Source organism: Cervus canadensis, chromosome 25, assembly GCF_019320065.1.
Source record: "Cervus canadensis isolate Bull #8, Minnesota chromosome 25, ASM1932006v1, whole genome shotgun sequence".
Lineage (NCBI taxonomy): Eukaryota > Metazoa > Chordata > Mammalia > Artiodactyla > Cervidae > Cervus > Cervus canadensis.
The window spans coordinates 8,508,163-8,529,562 of record NC_057410.1 but is presented as its reverse complement, the minus strand read 5'-3'; the positions used below and the strand labels follow the sequence as shown (position 1 = coordinate 8,529,562).

Below are 21,400 nucleotides of genomic sequence, written 5' to 3'. Positions count from 1 at the left end.
ACATCCTACTTAATGGTTTTCTTAAAAGTCAGGGATGAGATATGAATGCCCATTATCACTGTTTCTATCAATTCTGGATGTCCTTGGGGCCAAAAAAAGGCATTTTCATTGAGTACTTGTATAGTTACTTCAAGTATAGCAATTTGGAGGTAGAGATAAATATATATATATATATATATAATATATATTAGAAATTCACATATTTTCTGACCTTGCAACTCCATTTGGATGAACATACCCTAAGAAAATTCTTAGGTCATTGCACAAAGATATAAGTGTTAGGGTAGTCTTTCCAGTACTATCTATAACCAGAAAATACCAGTTTGAGATACATCCTACCAAATATAAAACAGATAAACAATGATTTACTGTATAGCACAGGGAATTATATTCACTATCTCATGTTAAACTATAATGGAAAAGAATCTAAAAAACAATATACAGATATATGTATAACCAAATTAATTACTATATACCTAAAACTAACATAATATTGTAAATCAACTGCATTTCAATAAGAAAAAAAAAAGACATCTCTTTTACAACAAGATGCTGTTATGTGAATTCTGGCATGAACACAGGATGAAATACTGGTCAATGAAATGATGCTGTAGAAGAGCATTTGCTGAAATCAAAGCTTCAACTAGTGTTCTCAATATACCTTTTAGTAGACAGCGGTGCGTATGTACATGCAAACATACACAAACAGCAGAGAGACCCATTCTGGAACACCGATGGTCCCTTGTGCTCTGTTTTCCAAATTTTCTTAACACACGTGTCATTTTTCTAATAAGGAAACATAGTATATTTAAAATGCTGCCTCAGATGATGGCTGTATGCAGCGAAAAAAAAAAAAAGTAACTCAGAAAGAGTAAACAGAGATTTTTTGAGGGGAGATGGCAGCAGCTGTACGCTGGACCACAGTTCTCTATTCATCTAGATTCCATAAGACCAGGAAGATGAACTGCATTCTTACTGCTCTATTTTATTAAAGCAAAGAAAAATGACAGATCTACAGATTAATTTTATACACATACATTCACACACACGTACGCACAATTTTGAGCAAACTCTCTTACTCATATTCAGGAACCCACCATTCTGCCAAGTTCCTGGCAGATCATAGGCCACCTTGCAACCTAGCGATTAAACTGGGGTCACTGGAGTTTATTGGGCTGCTCCCTTGGTTCACATGAACAAAGGCGGGGGGGGGGGAGGCTGGGGGGACGTTGACAGGAAAAGAGAAGAGGATGGGCAAAGTCACACAGCATTCCATGCAGGCGCTCAGATAAACAACGCCACAATAGCTACAACAATGCGAATCTTTATGCATATATTTTTGTGATCAGTACAGTTCTTCAGAACAAGAGAGACAGAAAGAAGGAATACAATATTCCAAACAGTTACAGCCCCATTGTTGACATTACAAACTAGGTTTAGATTAGCTGGAGGCTTTTGTAAGAGGACTGAGGTGCAGAGACACGACCCCCAGAATAGCGCTGACAGGGTACCGGACGTAACTAAAATAAAGAAACCGCTACTTAGTAAGTACTTCTGCTGCTGGCGTACAGTGTCCAATACAAAGGAAGATAACAGTCCACACTGGTCTTCGTACATGCTGTGTGCTACAGGCTACTGCAGACTCTTTATTTTCTTAAGTAGGCAAAGCTCACAAATTGACCAATTCACATGGTGATTACATGGTACAACGCATGCACTTTAACAGGACAGTGCTTGAGCAGGAATCTGTCGGGTTTTGAAATCCTGATGTGGTCATTCTTACCTCAGAAGACTACCATCCTTTTCAGTAGTTTACTCATCATCAACAAATTCTTATCCCCAACTGCCTGCCATCACATCCACCCTTTCCTCAGGAAGACCAACCGCAGGAAACTGGTACAATATGTGCTACAAACCCTAAGATGGGTAGCAGACAGCAACAGAACGAGCCTGTAAGTACAGACCACCTTATTACCCACCTCCCCAATCTCAGACCCCTCGGGGAGCTGGAAACTGACTCAAGAGAGGAAAAACAATTCTCCGCTCAAATCAGGCATCCCTCCAGGGGAACAGGACGATTCTGACTCACTCGGGACGGGGGAGGAGAAAAGAGTACAAGGTGGAATCATTCTTATCTGAAAGGCTGAGCAGACGGAAGAAAACCATGTCACTGGCTTAACTTTGGAAAATATGGTCTCTTATGTAAAGTAATCTCGACTCTCTACCTACACTCTTCCCAACACACAGGCTGTGGGTGTGGCTGCTTTTTAAGAAGCTACATGCTAACTTTGGAGAGCACAGAATTCAAGATCCAAATTGCAGTAACTTCTTACTCAGATTTTCCATCTTCAATTCTTTAAGGGGTGAAAATACCACAAAAAGGATAACTCTTCTCATTGTATATATCATTCTCATGTTTTCTTTTCAAAAAAAGCCCACACAATCACACTGTCTATTTTATTCTAAAAATTAGTGCCTCTCCATAGGAAAAAAATCCTTTCTTAAACTATAGTTTTGGTTTCAGAATTAGCAATCCTCCAATTAGGTCAAATGAATACTGTCTGCATCATCAAAATGCCTGTCAGCCTGGTGGAGGTCTTCCAGGGACGAGGATAAAAATGCTGAGTCTGTCTAAAGATGGTGGGGAAGGGGGGTTGGGAGTGAGCCTTCTGTCCAGCCAAAATGACAGCTGCATGAAGTGTTTGTTTTTTTCTTTTTTAATAAACTACCTTTTCAGATAAGCAGGTCAGAGCTGGTTTTACGAAATGCCATGACAGTACTCTGTACCATCTGGCGAAAGGTTCTTCGAGTCAGGAGGGAGTGCAGTGAATGGCTTCCAAGTCTTGCTTTCTAGAACCTAGGGAGCCAATGCATCTGTGTACAAAGAGCATGAAACCCGCCTATTGCACTGGAGGAAATGTGGCTGAGTCGCACTGAGTACCGGGAGTATTCACCTGGAGTGTCTGAAGGGTTATTCACTATGCAGGGTTCCCATCTGCATAGTGGAGATAACAGGTGCTATCTCTGAGGAGGAAGGGGTGAGAGAGCTAGAAAGTACTGGGGCCTTCTCCAGGAAAAGGCAGTGTTCAAGTAACAAAGAGCTCCAACCTCCCCAAAAAAGCACAAAATTCAAGTAACAGAGTTGCAGGTACTATGTTCTGGCTTCTGAGCAGAGGCTTCCTGCATCTGCAGTGGAGAGCTGGTCGGTAAATGAGCTGCGTGGTGGAGGGTACAGGACAAGCTCTGTAGAGCCCATCAGAGATGCCACCACTGATGACCTAAACTCTCCTTAGGAGAAGAACATGGAGCTCAGGGAAAGCTTAGTGGAATCAGCAAGTTGTTTGGGGCAATTGCTTCCTGCATATCCCCTTTGGAACCCCTGCATAAGATCTTCGAGTTGGTGATGAACCTACATTTCAACAGATGAGGGTTTCTTCATTTTGCAGGTAGAAACAGAAAGTGAAGGAAAGGCTGCCTAGATTTTTCTCCTGAACTTCAGCACAAGAATAAAAACCAGTTTTGAGACTGGCCGAAACTACTGAAAGAAAACTCACACAAACATTTCCCCGCTGCCCCAAATAGGGCATGAGGAGGGAAATTGGGAAGTTTTCTCTTTTTTTTTTTTTGCAACTAAGAAACTAACTTTCTTTTTGCAGTTTCTGTTCTAGCCAGCTAGTATGCATGCTTGAGTATTAATAACACCCAGAGAACCGGAAGTTTCGGGGCTTGCCACTGGGACCCTGAAGGCCCTCAGAACCGGAGAGAAGGAAGAAGAGTTAACAGTCTAGATACAAAGTCTTTTCTAAACAGCTCACAAGGAAAAGTTGGGCAAACACTTTAAAACCACAATATTTATTCTGCCACAAGAACCCACGGTATCCGTAATCAGAAGACACCGCAATTCTAGCGCCAATTACACAATTTCCCATTCCCATGTTTTAAGGACCGCGGCTCATCTCTGAACCTATGGATTCACGCTCAGCGGACGACGGGAGCTCGGCTGGAGCCATCCATCGGGCTGGAACGCCCCCGCCGCCGTGAAGAGGTGAACGCGGACAGCTTCGGAGAGAAGGTCACCGCTTCCTGGTGCTGCTGTTGCCACTGCTGGACTTGCTAAAGCTCCTGCTCATGTGAGGAAACGGCACGGCTGGGGTTCTTTCTGTCGGACCGTATAACCCCAAATTCCTGGCGGCGGCGGACTTCCGCAGGGGCTTGACGCTGGGGAAGGGGCTAAAGACGGGGGTCTTCGGGTGGCCACCGCCTTGGGGGGCTTTGCCGGGGGCCTTGTTCCCTGCCGGGGCACTGGGTGGCTCCGGGAAGTGCCGCTGGCTGGGCGGAGGCACCCTGGGCTCAGGTTCAGCAGCAGCATCCCTTGGGGTCAATGCCAAGGCTTCCATCTTCACCTGGACCTCAGACACGTCGGCATCTGCGTCCCCAAACACCGGCTCCGGAGACCGCCCTTCGATGGTCCGGCCTGTGCTGCCGTCGGAGCAGCCGCTTTCCCCTCGAGCTGTCCCGGCACAATCGGAGGGAGATGCCTCGGCCGCCCCCGGGGTGTGGGTCTTGGAGCCCTCCATCTGCTCTTCTATCAGCCCGACCATGTCCCCGCAGCCCAGCTGGCTCCTGGTCCTGGCCATGTTCTTTTTGTGGACACGGATGTGGGTTCGCCAGGGAGAATTGAGCTTGGTCCTAAGGTCTTCGTAGGGGACGGGTGATATTTTGCCTCCTGTGTGACCAGGGATGTGGATGACAGCATTCTTGGCGGCTCTGTTTGACATTTTCATCTTCTTGCCTAAAAGAAGGTGGTTGATAACTGGAGAGCTGTTTACCTGAGATGGGAGGATGCTGGTCGCCGGCCCTTTGTCTGAAAGAAAGGTTGAAAGGTCGTGTGAAAGGTACCACAGAGAAAAACATCCATCTTGGAATAGGAGTCAACACAGGCTGTCCCCGCCCCCTGCCCACATATTTCCCAGGTAAGGGCAGAGTCATGGAAGGAAGGCAGCAGAAACTGAATTCAGTCCTTGAGCCTGGGGTGCAGATTCCCTCCCTTCATACAGAGGAGACCAGGCACTGAGGACACAAAGGGAACACTCTGACCCCTCATTACCAGTTAGAGTCCAGGCTCTCTAATGTTTTCTACAGAGAGCTTTGTTTCTGGGAAGCAGCCTCCAAGGCTATATATCTAGGAAATCTTTGAAGAAAAAAAAAATTTTTTTTTAAATAATAAGTCAAACACTATGACCATATGGATTACCAGCTGTCAGCATCTGAGAGGTGGGAAAACCACACACTGCATGTTATTAAGTGAGAGACAGCAGCATGAGAGAAGTGATAAGGAGGTGGTAAAAACTCAGTGACATCACAGGCATCAAGGGCCTGGTCCCAGGTCCGCTCCTGTGTCCTGAGCAGACTCGGAAAGCAAATTGAAAACAGGAAAGCACTTGACCCTGGAAAACACTATTAACGGTAGTACCGTCTCCCTCCTGTGGCTATGACCAAGCCCCTGTTTTCAATGAAGTTTGCACACTCATAGCCCCAGGGACAAGAGCTGCAGGCAGAAGTAGCAGAAAAAGACCCTGGCATCTCTGTGTGACAGCCTTCCTTCTGACATCACCAGGTCATGTGGGTGCGGTGGTCCTCCCTTCTGTGCTTCTCAGCTGCTCCCACCTATCTACCCCTGGTCACAGTGCAGTCTTCCGTGACACTAACCCTTCACTCTGTGTCCTCCTACCTCCCGGAGTTACCTCGCGGCCTCTGTGACTGACCCATCTTCAACCTGTCCAATTCCTTCCTAAACATCACCTGGATCTGCCTCACATGAAAAACCATTGGACTCTCCTGTTCTTCTCTTTGACTCTTCCAGCTCTCAGACCTTGGATGTAACTGTTCTTGGTAATGAACCACGGAGACTTCGGTTCCTTGATCCCCCAGTCCTCTCGTAATCTCTCACCGTCTCTTCGGCTCCCTTACACCACCACCGCCGCCCTGCTAGGTCCATGGCTGATCGCTTGGACCACACCTCATCAATAACCACGTTTCGACATCCCAGTGGCTGTACCGCACATGCCTGACAAAACACCACTCTAAAGCCACAATTCACGTTCTCTCTTCCAAAATGGGAGCTAAAAGCTGCTGGGGGTAGGGGGTGGGGAACGGGGGATTCACACAGTTATGTGGATTGATATTCCTTAAATTCATAACTGCCTATTTTTCTAGGTCCTCAGTTGCACTGGACAAACTTTCTTTCCCTCTCCCATTGCTTTGAGTGTACAATCTAAATCTTCATTCCTTTCTTTAAGCTCCTACACAACCTTCAACTGACTCCCAAGCAAACAACTTTTTCTCCAGTTTCTTCATAAAAACAGAAACTATTAGGACTAAAATGTCTTAACTTCCTGTCCTCCCTAACCTAGAAAGCTGGTACCTCAACCACCATCCTCACCACCTTTCTTTAAATCTCAGAAGCTGAGGACTTTTGTTTGTTTTGATCGCGCCACGCAGCATGTGGGATCTTAGTTCCCCAACCAGGGATCAAACCTGTGCCCCCTGCGTTGGCAATGTAAAACACTGGGTCACCAGGGACATCCCAGAAGCTGGGAACTTTTGCCTCCAGCTGAAGTTCACTCTCTCCACCTGTGCTGCTAACCCTAACCTCCACCATCTCCTCCAAAACCTGTGCTGCTAACCCTAACCTACAGCATCTCCTCCAAAACCTTTCCACTCAATGTGCAGTCCTCACCCAGCAGCAGTGGCATCACCTAGAGGCTTATTGGATATGCATAATCTTAGCCCCACCGCACAGCTACAGGAAGGAGATTCTTCATGTTAACATATCCCCGAGCAATGCATATTCACACTAAAGTCTGAGAAGCAATGTTCTTGAACTCTGGCCCTTGAGCAGCAATCTCTCTAAAAATAACCACAGAAACCATGATCTAAAGTAGGGGTCAGCAAACTTTTCCTATAAAGGACCAGGCTATAAATATTTTTGCCACTGAGGTGTAAAAGCCATCATAGACAATATGCAGACAAATTGGCATGCCTGTGTTCCAATAAAACTGTATTTACAAAAACAGGCATTGAGCAGAATTTGACCTACAGACCATAGTTCTGGGCTGATTTAGTACCCAAAGGCAACTGTTCAACATCCCATCCAAAGCTTTTGAAAGTGGTTCGAACAGAACTACATAAAGAATCAAAACATGGGGGTTACAGTCTTGGCCTGACCACTCACTATAGCTATATAATCCTAGACAATTGCTAAGCCTTCCTGAATTACCATTTCCTTATTTTTCACAAGGATATGAAAACATCTGTTCTTGCTTTCCTTGTAGATATAAGGACAAATGAGGACATGTATGCGTCAATGATTTGAAAATTAAAGTGTTACAGTTTTTAGTTTCTTTTGTGATAGATTTTTATAATGATTCAGGATAAAGTAAGAATCTTCAAGAAGTTGCCTACTTCTTCCCGACAAGTGAAAGGTAAATTCAGTTTTTGTGCAAGACAGTCACATGCTCACCAGTCTCTTAAAAACATGTCAAATTTATACTGTGGTTAACTCTGGACTGGCATCATTTTCATTAGGATTTCACTTAGAACAAGACATACCAATTCCAAAATCAGCATATATTAAACAATAAAGCAGATTGTTCATTGGGATTCAGGGAATTTAAAGAAAAAAAAAGAATCTTAACAATCCTTGGAAAAGAGCATCTCCAACTACAGTACAATTGTGTTCTTCTCAGCGGACTCCCAAGACACTGCTACCCCATCAGCCAGGCATAGAAATGGCTTTTTCCTTTTCCTCTGATCACAACATCTGTTATATTACTATCTAAATGACTGAAGAATAGCTTAATTTACTAGTACACAGATGACTAAATTCCACTTCCAAATGGCTGGTGCTTAAGAAGCAAGAGCTCCAAAATGTCTCAAATCCAAGGATTGCATGGCTTTGTAACATTCTCATCATTTGTAAACCCTTCTCCAAAAGCACAGAGAGCAAAGAGGTGTTCAGTACCATCAGCTGCCTGGTCCTTGGGACCTTTTTCTTCTTTAGAGCCTGATAAGATAAAATAAAAAGTCAAAAGGTAAAGATGCTGTTGTCTCCTGCCAGCTGCATTGGTGGGTGCTAAGCCAGAGTGAGCAGTAATTCCCAGGCCATCCCAGAAATACTGAAGTTAACTCCAAGAAGCGCATTACCTGCCCTGATATACACCTGATGAACCTGCTGCTGCTGCTTCTTTTTAATCCGAGAATATTGCCGCTTCAGTGCATTGATATCCGTGGTCATGCGTTCCATCATCATACTGTTAAAAGCTGCATGGTATTCACTTCGGCAGGAATTGATCGCTCCTGGACTCAGCTCTGCAATGTTATTGGATCTCAGACTCTGGTCCCCGTTTGATTCTGTATTCCAGGGAAGAGAGCCAAGGAGATGGTGTCACTGGAGGGGAACAGAACTAAGTGGGAACTGATGACACTATATAACCCAGGGGTAGTATCTTAACCTCCAGGAAATTCTGAACCACAGAAAAAATCCAGGTACACTAGAATGTGTCTAGTACTTGTTTTCATTTGGTCCTGAAAATACTTCCGCATTTTCTTATTAGCCTAACTGTAATCTGGAATGAGCTGTGTGGGTTCATTGTTTGATTTTATTACCACTTTGATCATTATATGGATATAAGTTCAGCTGTTTCCACATAAAAATCACTGCCATTTTCTAAACTTCCCTTAGAAAAATACAACTCTAGCTATGTAAAGTCAGGGTACAGATTTCCATATAACTGAATGACAATTTACAAGGAATCGGCCGTTTGCAGGGTTTAGTTAGGCATTAAATGTGAGTTTTTTCCTTAGTTAAAAATAGCAAGACAAGATTATCAAGACTTCAGATCACAGTATCACTAGAAATTAATGTTTTTATTCATTTAATAAGCATTTCCTGACTCTCTGTTATGTTTGTTATATCTGGTGTGGTTTCTGCTCCTGTGACACCAACAACTAGATATATCCTTAAATTTGAGATTACATCCAAGTATGAAAATGAAAGATGTTAGTCACTCAGTCGTATCTGATTCTTTGCAACCCCGTGGACTGTAGCCCGCCAGGCTCCTCTGTCCATGGGATTTCCCAAGCAAGAATACTGCAGTGGGTTGCCATTTCCTTCTCTAGGGGATCTTCCCGACCCAGGGATCAAACCTGGGTCTCCCACTTTGCAGGCAGATTCTTTACCATCTGAGCCACCCAGGAAGCCAAGAAACAGAAATAAGTACTGTGGGAGAATACATTCCCATGTCACATAGGCAATAGGGGATAAACTGAGATTTTTCTAACACAGTATGTAAAACCAGCCTGGGGACAAGCTTTAAAAACAAAGATTATTAGGGGATTTCAAGCATCCTAACATCTGTTGAAAGTGTTATTCAGATAAAGACTGAATATCTGATATTTTTATTGAAAATACTTCTCTAAGGAGAAGAAAATTAAAAGGAGGTCTGCTAATCTAAACTAAAGTTAAACCAACAACAAAGACTAATGATGAAATTTAGGAGAAAGTTATCAAGTCAAACCAGAGCACATAATTGCACAGAAAAAAATAACAGGGTAGAAAAATGGAACACAGACCCAGACTATAAAAATGCTAGAGTTAATAATACACTATAATGTTAGATTCAAAACGTTAGAGTTATAATACATATTGATCCCATGGCCAGAAACCAAAAGCTAAAATTCAGGCAACAAAAGAGAAGGAAGAAGGCATTACAAAATCAATAGAATCCTGGCTGAGTTCAGATTTTTTTTTAAGTCCTTTCAAAAGATGACAAGGGAGTACATACCAAGGACACACACACAAAATGACATGAACCGAACATTAAAGCAGGTTAAAATACAAAACATGCTGAGGGTTAAAACTACCATGACCCAAACGCCAACGATGAAATGAACAAACAAAAAAAGCGCGAAGAACAAAAAAATGAGAAAATAGCTCGTGACTTTGAAAAGGCAGTATAAAGCTAGCAGATGGCAGAGAGAACGCAGAGGTGCCGGACATCTTTTGTTTCTGTACTCTTCCAGCAAGGAGAATGGTCTTCAAACTAGAAGAGACAGAATTAAATGTCCTAAGGGAAGAACTGCCACCCAAGATAGGAAAGATCATAGTGGGAGAACAACTGCTTCAAAAGAGTTCATTGCATGGATAATGTCCAGACCACAGGAAGTCTGTTCTCTGCAAGGAAAAAACAAAATAGCATGGCATTCAATTTAGAGTACCATTTTTAAGAGGAATACTACCAAACTGCAGGACATTAAGAGGTGAATTTATAGAATATTAAAAGTTCTGGAAGACACATCTTCAAGAAATTCTGAACTTGGACCATGGAGAAAGCTCTAGGGGATATGATGACTGGTCTCAGGATCCAAGAGACATCCAGCGGAAGAGGGAGCAGACTTGTTCTGTTTTGCTCTGAACAGAAGAACTATTGATAATCAGAACTGGTAAGTGGAAGTTATCTTTTCAAATCTAGAAACCTTGGGCTAAGCAGAGGAATTTAGTGGAATGTCCTATGAGATCACGCGTTTGTGGTCATTGAGATTCAAATAGAGGCTACCATAATGTTTTGGCTTTAGAGAATATTTCTATAATGGAAAAGAAGTTAGTCTATAGTGAATCCAATTAAACTCAAACAGAATAGAGTAAGCATCTATTATATGTCTGGCTCTGTGCTAAGGAAGTGAGCACACAAAGTTGAATCAGATGAGTGGAAAGCAAAACTAAATCATAAAGAAAAAGAAACATGGTATGATGTATGTGACACATAACAGAGAGATCCTCTTAAATGATAAAGTAACAGAGAGGATACTTCTAATAAAGATCTTTAACAGCGGTAGTCAGCTCAGGAAACAATAGGCCACAATATATTATATATTACAGGCCACAGTAATAATACCCTGCCTATAGTGAACCAACGCACAGTGATTATCTAACAGAGGCCTCCTCTTTACCTTTAACTTGCTTCTGGTACTTCTGCAGTTCAGGTGCCAGGAGGCCGCTGAAAGGTCCGAGACACCCCACTGCATTAGCAACAGCATCTTCATCATCTGGGTCATTCTCTTCATCGCTCTCTCTGACCTTACCATGTCGTCTTGGAAAACATAAAAGAAGAAGAAATATTCAAAAAACTAGCGGTATTACTTTTAAGTAACATACCCACATGATTTAAATGACATACATATATGCTATAATTTATATAACACATTTATATAATTATACTTATACATTTTAATATATTTACATAGTTATTATGTATTATATATATTAGGTTAGCCAAAAAGTTCATTTGGTTTTTCTGCAAGATGTTACAGGAAAACCCAAACAAACCTTTTGGCCAACCCAATATAAAGTCCATCTCCCATCCCTGTCCAACTTCTGCCTGGTTCTTGCCTCACCTAATCCCCACGGGTGATCACTGTTACTCATTTCTGATGTATTCTTCAGCTTTGTTATCAGTTAAATAAGCAAATATGACTAGTCTTATTTTTCTTTTTCATAAGTATTAGGATACTACATATGAGTACACTCTTCTGCACCTTGCTTTTATTCAACTGGAAAAAAAAAAGCCTCTGTATTCACACACAGAGCTTCTTTCTCATCTTTCTAACGGCTGCACTATACTGAATGTATACATAATCATATGTATGCATGTACTGTACTATATCTACATAGCCCATGTCATGGACTAGGCTACTAATGATGCACACCTGAGTGGTTTCCAATATTATACTATTACAAACATCACTGCAGTTAGTAACCTTATACACACTGTGTTTTGCATGTGTACAAATATATTTGTGGGATAAATCAGAAAGGTAGAATTGCTGGGTCACAGGATATACGCATTAATAATTTGGGGAAATACTGTCAAATTGCCTGTCCCAAATCCTATGGTAATTAACCTCTCATCAGCAAAGTATAAGAGTGTCTGTTTCCCTATAGCCTTATCGACAGAGAGCACAACGACCTTTTAAATTTTTGTCAGTCTGATAGGTGAAAAAACAGAATCTCAATCTCACTTTAATCTCACAATCTCGCTTTGCGTTTCCCTAAGTCTAAGTGATGCTGCTTATATGTAAACTGCCTATTCCCCTTCTTTCATCATTTTTCAGTTGGGTGGTCATTTTCTTATGGACTTCTAAGAACTTTATACATGAGAGAAATAAGTTACAAATATTTTTACACAAGTATTTTTTTGTCTGCTTATGGAGTTTTTTTGTTTTGTTTTGTTTTGTTTTGCTCTGTTTTGGTTTTGGTCAAGCAGAAAATTATTTTTAAAGTGCTTAATTTTTTCCTTAATTTTAAAAATTGTGAGTCAGTTATTAAGACCTTCCCAATTACAAAGAAGTAAAGACATCCTTCCATATTTTCTGCTGCTTATTTTATTATTTCATTTTTTTCCATTTAACTCTCATCTATATGGAATTTATCCTGATGTGTGGTATAAAGTATGACTCCTATTTTATTTCTTTCCAGATTGAGTCTCATTGGTCCAGCACCACTTACTAAATAGTGTATCTTTTCACTGTGATGTACATTTTCATATATTAAATTCCTATGTACATATATTTGTCAATTTCTGGTCACCACAGTATTTTAAATTAGCTCATCTGTCTCTTCAGGCACCAATTCTACACTTTTTAAATTACTGAGATTTTTAATATTTGATGTTTTTAAATAAGTTGTAGGGTTGCTAAATACCCTTTCAGTTTATGTCCCAAACTTCTTTGAAAAGTAACACTTTCAAAAATCTTCCTCCTGAATTTAAATCAAAGCCTTTGGGAAAGAGATGTTCAGATTTTAAGCACTAAGCTATTTTGAATGTATTTCTCAGGTTTAATAAATATAAATAACAAAATATTAAGTCTTTCATGATGAAAATAACAAGGAAAAAAAAAAGACCTTACCCAGAAACTGAGGTGGGCTTAACTGTGGCAGGGAATGGTGTAATGTTGTAAGTGTATTTTTCCCTCAACTCTGCCAACTGTGGAAAAGGGAATGGAGCCATAGAATAAACAGTCTGGAAAACAAGAACAAAAACGCCATGTCTGAAATTGTGGCCTTACACAAGTTTATCAATCCTGCGAAGACAGGAAAGTTCTATGATTTGGGTGTGAAGAGGTAGAGGCTGCTGATGGAGAGGGTCCACTTCAATATTATCTTAGAGAAAGACAAGAATAAAAAAAAAATTAAAAAAACAATAGTGAGCCCTCAAACCAATCTAGCCGCAACTGGGCACTCCAACTGGTGAGCGCAGGGTGAGGGTGGAGATGGGGGAATGGGGACAGTCTGGCATGCCCCTGCTCCTTTGATAGATGGATTAATTCAGAAATTCATAGCTCCCTATTACTTCTTTCCCAGAGAACCCATCAATCTTCTTTATATGTACTGCTCATTTTCCAAAGCTTTCCTTGATGATTTTTATAGACATTAAATGTCAGCCTTCCAGATAAAATTAAATCTGGGGGACGATCTCATGATCACCTGCAAGCTTCCTCCAAAGATACCACCTTTTCAAATGTCTGTGAATTAGTTCTAGGCGAAAATTGTTAACTGTTATTTTTAAAGAAAAAAAAAAAGAAGAAGGAAGTGACAGGGTGTAAAGCATAGGCTGTTAAAAAAATCTATAAATAAAAATGGGAAAAGCACCTGTGCTTCCTCCAGAATTTTAAGATGCTCTATCATTCTACCAGTGAGAAGAAAATCATCTTGTTTGTTCTCTTGATAAAAATTTAATTGCTCTAAACATATTTCTTCAATCTTTTGGGTTCTTATTCATCAGAAGATGCATAATAGTCACATGAACTTTCATTTCTTCCGGGAAGCCATTCAAATGTCCTGATGACACTTTTCGAGGAAAATATTTTAAAGTAGTATTTTTCAATTCAGAAGGTTTAGGAAATGTCTCATCTCTGCACAGGTAGAAAAAGGAGGGCTCTGAAACGGGCCTCCTAGCACTGCAGTCTCCCCCCACAGCTCAGAGCTACCACTGGATCAGTCCACTGAAATCTCCATTCTAAACAGCCTGCATATCTGACTGTCTCCAAACTTCATGGTATCCACTTAGACCTTAGTGTAACATCCCAAGACTCCAAACACAGAAGTGCTGGCTACAATTCCTTTGATTCTCCATTGCTTATTGTGCAAAGTTACAAAGTTTATCAAGACCACAAAAATCCTCTCTAAATCACCTTATCTCATGCATACTTGATCACTGATAGTCCCTGACTCACAACAGTTCAACTGAAATGATTTTTCCTCTTTACGGTGGTGCAAAAGTGATATGCATTCAGTAGAAACTCTTCTTTGAATTCTGAATTTGGATCTTTTCCTGGGCTTACAATGTGCCATAGATCCTCTCTCATGATGCTAGGCAATCAAGCTCCCCATCCGCCAAGTGATCACCAGGGGAAACAAACAATACATTTACAACCATTATGGACCTAGACAACTGTTCTGTTTTTCACTTGCAGTTCAGCATTCATTAAATTATATGGATTATTCAACTTTCCATTATAAAATAGGCTTCACATCAGACGATGTTGCCCAAGTATAGGTTAACATAAGTGTCCTGAGCATGTTTAAGGCAGGCTAGGCTGAACTGTGATGTTTGGTAGGTTAGGTGTATTAAATACATTTTCAGTGTATGATGAGTTTATCTGCATGTAACCCCATCCTAAGTCCAGGAAGATCCATGTACCAAAATGGCTGAGAAGCAGCACAAATGTACTAACAGTGAACGGTTTCCCCCTGGAAAGAAGCAGAAGGTACTCTGTGGCTCCCGTTATTCCGGAATGTGACATTATGCTGGTTCCCAACCTCTCTGTGCCTCCTTTTCATCTGAAAAGTGAAGGCATGAAACTCATCGTGAAAAAGTGAAGGATGGTGGTTACCTCTGAGAGGAGCGGGATCAGAGAGGAGTAGATGAGGGTGTTCACCTGTGTTGTTAATGTTTTATTTCTTAAACTGGGTCATGGGTGTGTAAGTTTTGTCATATTATTTTAATACATTCTGTATGCCTGAAATACTTCATATAGTTTCATTAATAACATGGTCAGAGTACACTCTCTTTGACGCCACAAAGGCTGCCAGCAGTTCACTGCCCAAAAAGCTGCTTTACTGACAGTACAGAATGCCAGGAGAGGTTTGATCCATGGTCAGGGAACTAGACACCACATGCTGCAACTAAGACCTGGTGCAGCAAAATAAATAAATAAATGTTTTTCAAAAGTCTTAAATATGCACAGTGATGGATGTTGACTGGACTTTTGTGATCATTTCACAATATATACAAATACCAAATCATTATGTTGTACACCTAAAATTAATATATGTCAATCATATCCCAATAAACAAACCCATATCATTGTGATTCAAGTTTAAAAGATGGAATTACTGGGAGGGAGGTTCAAGACAGAGAGATACAGGTATACCTATGGCTGATTCATGCTGATGTTTGGCAGAAACCAATACAATATTGTTAAGCAAATATCCTTCAATTAAAAATAAATTTCACTATTAAAAAAGATGAAATTACTAATGTTAGGAATTTCAAAATTCTCTACAAACGAAGGAAGATGTCTCACTGGAGACAATCAGTGAGATGTCTAGCTGAAGAGTCACCTTTTATTTCTGCCAATTTTATTAAAAGTTATCAGAAAACTCCTTGGCCCAGCCTCATGAAGGAAGTGTGTGAGAAAAGAAAGAGGAGTACATTTGGGCCTGAGTGTCCCATCCTGCCCCAGAGTAAATGGTCTGGGGTCTCACCAAGCTCCTTCAAGGGCCACTCAGCTAAAGATGCTGGACCAAAAAGAACACTGGCTCCACCGGGATTCACGCTCTTTTCCTGCTCTGCCTTTCTCTATAATTTACTTTCAGTGAGCCCTTTAAAGTATAAATCAGTGTTTCTGAAAGAAATGTGCTTATGGCATTTCACATGTATTCACTCACTTAAAGGTCTCGCTTGTCGGCAGACAGTTATCCCATGAAGGTACATGGCATACCACGGTCCTCCGGGTACCTGAGAGCTCTAGGTGCCCAACTGTGTAAATCAGAGATTTACAACTGACTTCAAGAAAGGAATTTTACTAATTATCTTAGAGCCAAAGTATAGTACACAAACAGTATCTTAAGGTTAAAAAGGAATTTAAACATAATTTGGTTCAACCTCCCTCCCACGCAAGAGCGCCCTCTAGAGCATCTCCAACATTTGATCACAAGGGTGCTGCTTGAACACTTGCAGTTATGGACCCACACAATTTTGCAAGGCAGACAGTTTCATTTTTGACAGCACTAGTTAATCAGATGGTATCCTTCTATTGGACAAGCATTCACATCCACGTGATTTCCATTTCATCACTGATAGAAAAAGGGAACAGTCCAAGGGCAGATCCTGTCTCACGGCACATGAAAGCTCCCCTCAGGTAACCGTAAATTACTGACAACCACTTTGGGTGAGGTTTTTCCAAACTCGTCTAGTAATTGCACGTAACCAACTTTTCTATATATAATGCTTCTGACGCTTAGTCGCTTCAGTCACGTTTGACTCTGTGCGACACTTGGACTGCAGCTTGCCGGGCTCCTCTGTCCACGGGATTCTCCAGGCAACAGTACTGGAGTGGGTTGCCACGCCCTCCTCCAGGGAATCTTTCCAACCCAGGGATCAAACCTGGGTCTCCTGCATTGCAGTCAGATTCTTTACTGCTGACCAACCAGGGAAGCCCTCTATATATAATAACTATATGTAAAATTATATAGGGAGATTTTCTTGGTGATCTAATTCCTAAGACTCTGTGCTCCCAGTGCAGGGGGACCCAGTTTGATCCCTGGTCGGAGAATGAGATTCCACATGCTGCAACTAAGAGTTCACTTGCCACAGCTGGAAAAAAAAAAAAAATCTTGCATGCCATAACCGAGTCCTGGAGCAGTTAAAAAAAAAAAAAAAATCTATAACTTTTCTCTCAAAGAATCCATGAGACTTTGTTAAAAGGCATAGCAAAATCCATATAAACTATTTCATCAGTATTCTCCCAGTCTCTTTTTCTAACATTATCTCTTATTTAAATGGACATTGCTAATAATATAAAAGAGTGATGAGATTTATGGTAAAAAAAAAAAAAAAAAACCAGCAGATAATTTGGTGCATGGCACCGAGAATTGAAAGAAATAGTGAAAACCAAACAGGGAGAATCTTTGCATTTCTTCAGTTCAAAAATAAAGATCTTGTATGCAGTCTGCATTTTTCATCTGGAGTCATTTCAAGTTTGCTGACAGACTTAAGGTCTACCGTAATTGGATCATAGCCACTGAATTAATTTTCTTAAGGAGTAAATACAAAAAAGAGAGCACTTGAAATGACATTCAGCATTTCTTTCCTTAATACTCTATGGTCAAGGAAAACCAACAAGTCTCTTTACTGCCCAAATTACCAACATGTGTTTAAATAGACATTTATATTTAGGTACTACTGAAAAGGAATAGTATTTCTCTTTTTCATCACTGACATGTTTTACAAAAAAATGTGAAAACATAAGTTGTACAAAATTAGGCTCAGTTCATCTTCACCAGATGTTTTCCTCGGCAGGAGAAATGCTGCTAAAATGAAATCTAATCAATCAAGCCACAGTCTACATTTTTCCTTCTAGGATTCTCTTAAAGCAAAGTAAAGAGGGGGTTCTCTTTTTTCCTGGTATCTAAGATAGGAAATTCCCAGAAGACAAAGTGCAATGTATCTGTCATTTACAATGTTTAAACTTTAGATGAAATAAAATGTTGCTCATTCTTCTAAAGGGGATTTCAGATTTTAGAAAGACATGTTTTGAATAAGGTGGAAGCCCTGTGCTGGGTGGTGAGGAGCAGCAGCAGACCACGTGTTGAGCTTGGATCCCACCAGTTCTGGGCCTGCCGCTAGATAACCCAAGAATACGGCAAGATGCTCACTCTCTGTGTCTTAGTTTCTTCTCTGTTAAGTGACAGAATTAGGTTAGTGGACCTTTTGTGTCATTCAAACCAGTGTTTCTATAAGCGTTAGTTCAAACCACTTGCATAATAACTACCCATGGGCCAAATATCTGCCTTTTAAGACACTTCTGACATGTTGCTTATACACAGTCAAGTTTGAAAAACACTGCCTCAAATCCTAATGTTTTATAGTTCCGTGTATCCATGGAGCAGCCAGGGGGATTCTTAGCACTACGTTAGGCATTATGGGGATACACGGTAATATGAGGCCCTTATCATTAAGCAACCTGCTACTTCGTTAGGGAGAGAACATGAACATATTTGAAAAAATACCAAACAATATAATTTGTAATGAGCACTAAGTCTGTAGTAACAATTGCTGACAATCTTAAGTGCTGAAGGAGTAGGGAGGAACTATTAGTATCATTAACAAGGGCTGAGCTAACAGCCTGGTGGGAGGAGCTGGGGGAGACTGAGAAGGATATGGTAGACAGAAAGGATTTTCAGAGAGGATGTTGGAGGGAACCCCAAACCTTGCCATGGGGATGAACACGGCCCACAGAGGACAGGGTGAGGACGGAGCTATGGCCAGGGCAATAGGTCCCGGCTGTGGAGTAGTGGGGAACACCTCTGGATAGGTGAGGAATGGGGCAACCACGGAATACCGCCAATGCAGCCAATATGAGAACAAACCCACCTTTCTCCCCCCACGAACGTCCCCTCTTCTTCCTAAGCCAGAAACCTGTGGGCTGTCCTTGTCTCTCCCTTCCTTTCTCCCTCACCCCATGTCCCTTTTCCACGGCCAAGTCCTGTCAACTTCACCCTCTAAGTATTGCTTCTGTTCCATTCTTGCTTCTTCAATTCCCTACCTCCTGACAGAGACCCCTTCAAGTCCACCCTTCATGGAGTTGCCCCTGGAGTCGACATAAGACACAACTAAGACTGTTTCCCTCCTCTCCCTGAAACCTCTCAGACCCATAGCTCTTCTTCTCCCCTTTCCAAAGGTTCAACAGAAGCCCAGGAACTCCAGCAAGCACCACCTCACAACCTTGACCTGAAGGATCAAGTCCACACTCCTTACCATGGGTTGTGGTCTTCCCTACATTTGTTCAGTGTTCAGTCCTGTCCGACTCTTTGCAACCCCAAGGACTGCAGCATATCAGCCTTCCCTGTCCATCACTGTCTCCTCCGGAGTTTGCTCAGACTCATGCCTACTGAGTCAATGAAGCCATCCAACCATCTCATCCTCTGTCACCCTCGTCTCCTCCTGCCCTGAATCTTTCCCAGCATCAGGGTCTTTTCCAATGAGTCAGCTCTTCACATCAAGTGGCCAAAGTATTGGAGCTTCAGCTTCAGCATCAGTCTTCCAATCAGCAAACCAAATTCCTATAGCTTCCTTCCCACACCATGTTTCCCACTGCCGATGCCTTGACTCCTGCTGCTCTGCCGACCATGAATTGCCTCTCTGATCTGCACCACTGTCTCCAACACACACACACACACACACACCCTCACATGTGCATGCACTCCCACATACACACACACTCACATACACACAGAGTATGACCTACTCCTGTTCATCTTTAGAGGTAAAACCAGACATTAATTTCCACAACAAGGTCTTCTGACAGAGAGAGGCGCTCAGTTAACATTTGGAGAACTTAATACAGGGCCTAGAAGACTAGGCTGAAGCATTTTATTTGTTAATAACAAGGAAGCGCAGGAAGGTTTTATGAAGAACAATAAAATGACTAAAGCAGTAAGTGTTGACGATTCCTCTGGCAGCAAAGTACAGAGTGTATTAGAGGAGAGGGGCCATGGAAGGAGGGCCGTCAGGTGAGGTGGTTTAAGTCAGCAAACACTTGCTGAGAAAAAGAAGGCAGAGGGACTTCCGTGGTGGTCCAGTGGCTAAGACTCCATGCTTCCAATGCAGGGGGCCTGGGTTCGATTCCTGCTCAGGGAGCTAGATCCCACATGCTGCAACTAAAGATCCTGCAGGCCACAATTAAAATACTCCACACGCCACAAGGAAGATGGAAGATCCTGCATGCTGCAACTGAGACCCGGCACGGCCAAATACACAAATGAATACTTTTTTAAAAAAAGAGAGACAGAAGGCAAGAAAGCTAGTTGCAGACACTCAATGGCTATTTGCTTAATGAACTAATACATTTATTGTGCAGCACTAGGAGAAGGTAGTATCTCCCTGGTGGTTCAGGCAGTAAAAAGTCTGCCTGTAGTGCAGAAGACCTGGGTTCGATCCCTGAGTCGGGAAGATCCCCTGGAGAAGGAAATGTATTCTTGCTGGGGAAATCCCATCGATGAAGGGCCCTGGCAGACTACAGTCCATGGGGTCGCAAAGTGTCGGACACAACTGAGCGACTTCACTTTCTTTCTTGTTTCTTTCTAGGAGAAGGTAAAGTGCTACATATTATGAGAAAAGAGTGCCTGTCCTCCAGGAATTCATAATATCACTGAGGAAATAAAATCCAGCCTCAAATCAAGGTAGAAGGTGATGAAGGCTCACAAGAGCGGTACAAGGAAAACGTGGCGAGTCAAAGAAGGAGATGCTTTTAGTTGAGTCTATCAGAGACTGGACTGATGCTGAAGTTGAAACTCCAATACTTTGACCACCTGATGCGAAGAACTGACTCATTTGAAAAGACTCTGATGCTGGGGAAGATTGATGGCGGGAGAAGGGGATGACAGAGGATAAGATGGTTGGATGGCATCACTGACTCAAAGGACATGAGTTTGAGTAAACTCTGGGAGTTAGTGATGGGCAGGGAGGCCTGGCGTGCTGCAGTCCATGGGATCACAAAGAGTTGGACACGACTGAGTAACTGAAATGAACTGACCGATGAACGACTGTTTCATGAAGGCAATGGCATATGAACTGGCACTTTCACAGGGAGGCAGGCCCGAAACATGTGAAGGGACCGAGGGACACTGAACAGACGGAGCAAAGGTCTGGAGCAGGCATATCCCTCAGTAGCTCCAGGAACACGCAAGACAGTGTGGCTTGCCGAGACTTGGGTCAAGGGTACAAAAGGGAATAATAGGAACTATGGCTGGAAAGAGAGGTAAATGCCAGAGAGTCAAGAGCATTGGATGAGGAGCTGAGAAATCCACGCTCTGTTTTGTAGGTAATAAGTAGTCACTGAAGTTTCTTTCATGAGTGAGGAAAAAGGGATAAGATCTCAGAGTCCTGCCTGGGGCATGTGAATCAGGCAGTTCTGTAGGATGTCAAGCCGGGTCCCCATCCTCCAGGCCACAGATCAGTACCTCCCGTCAGATCACCAGCAGTATCAGATTAGAAATAAAGTGCACAATAAATAACATGCTTGAATCTTGAATCGTCCTGAAACCACTCCCCTGACC

At 42.0% G+C, this 21,400-nt stretch overlaps 1 protein-coding gene across 5 annotated transcripts in view; it reads right to left on the bottom strand.

Moving 5' to 3' along the window:
• TBC1D30 (TBC1 domain family member 30) overlaps window positions 1-21,400 on the bottom strand; it is a 102,223-nt gene that overhangs the window by 7,365 nt on the left and 73,458 nt on the right. For 2 of the 5 annotated variants that reach the window (XM_043447062.1, XM_043447064.1), the window contains 5 exons: window positions 12,967-13,079; window positions 11,011-11,150; window positions 8,206-8,412; window positions 8,024-8,065; window positions 1,309-4,864 (listed from right to left, as the gene is read on the bottom strand). In XM_043447062.1, coding sequence (XP_043302997.1) covers window positions 4,074-4,864; window positions 8,024-8,065; window positions 8,206-8,412; window positions 11,011-11,150; window positions 12,967-13,079 — 1,293 coding nt within the window. In that variant the 3' untranslated portion in view covers window positions 1,309-4,073. Of the gene's footprint in view, window positions 1-1,308; window positions 4,865-8,023; window positions 8,066-8,205; window positions 8,413-11,010; window positions 11,151-12,966; window positions 13,080-21,400 lie in introns of those variants that run through there. The other 3 variants (XM_043447063.1, XM_043447066.1, XM_043447067.1) reach the window with 2 other exon arrangements.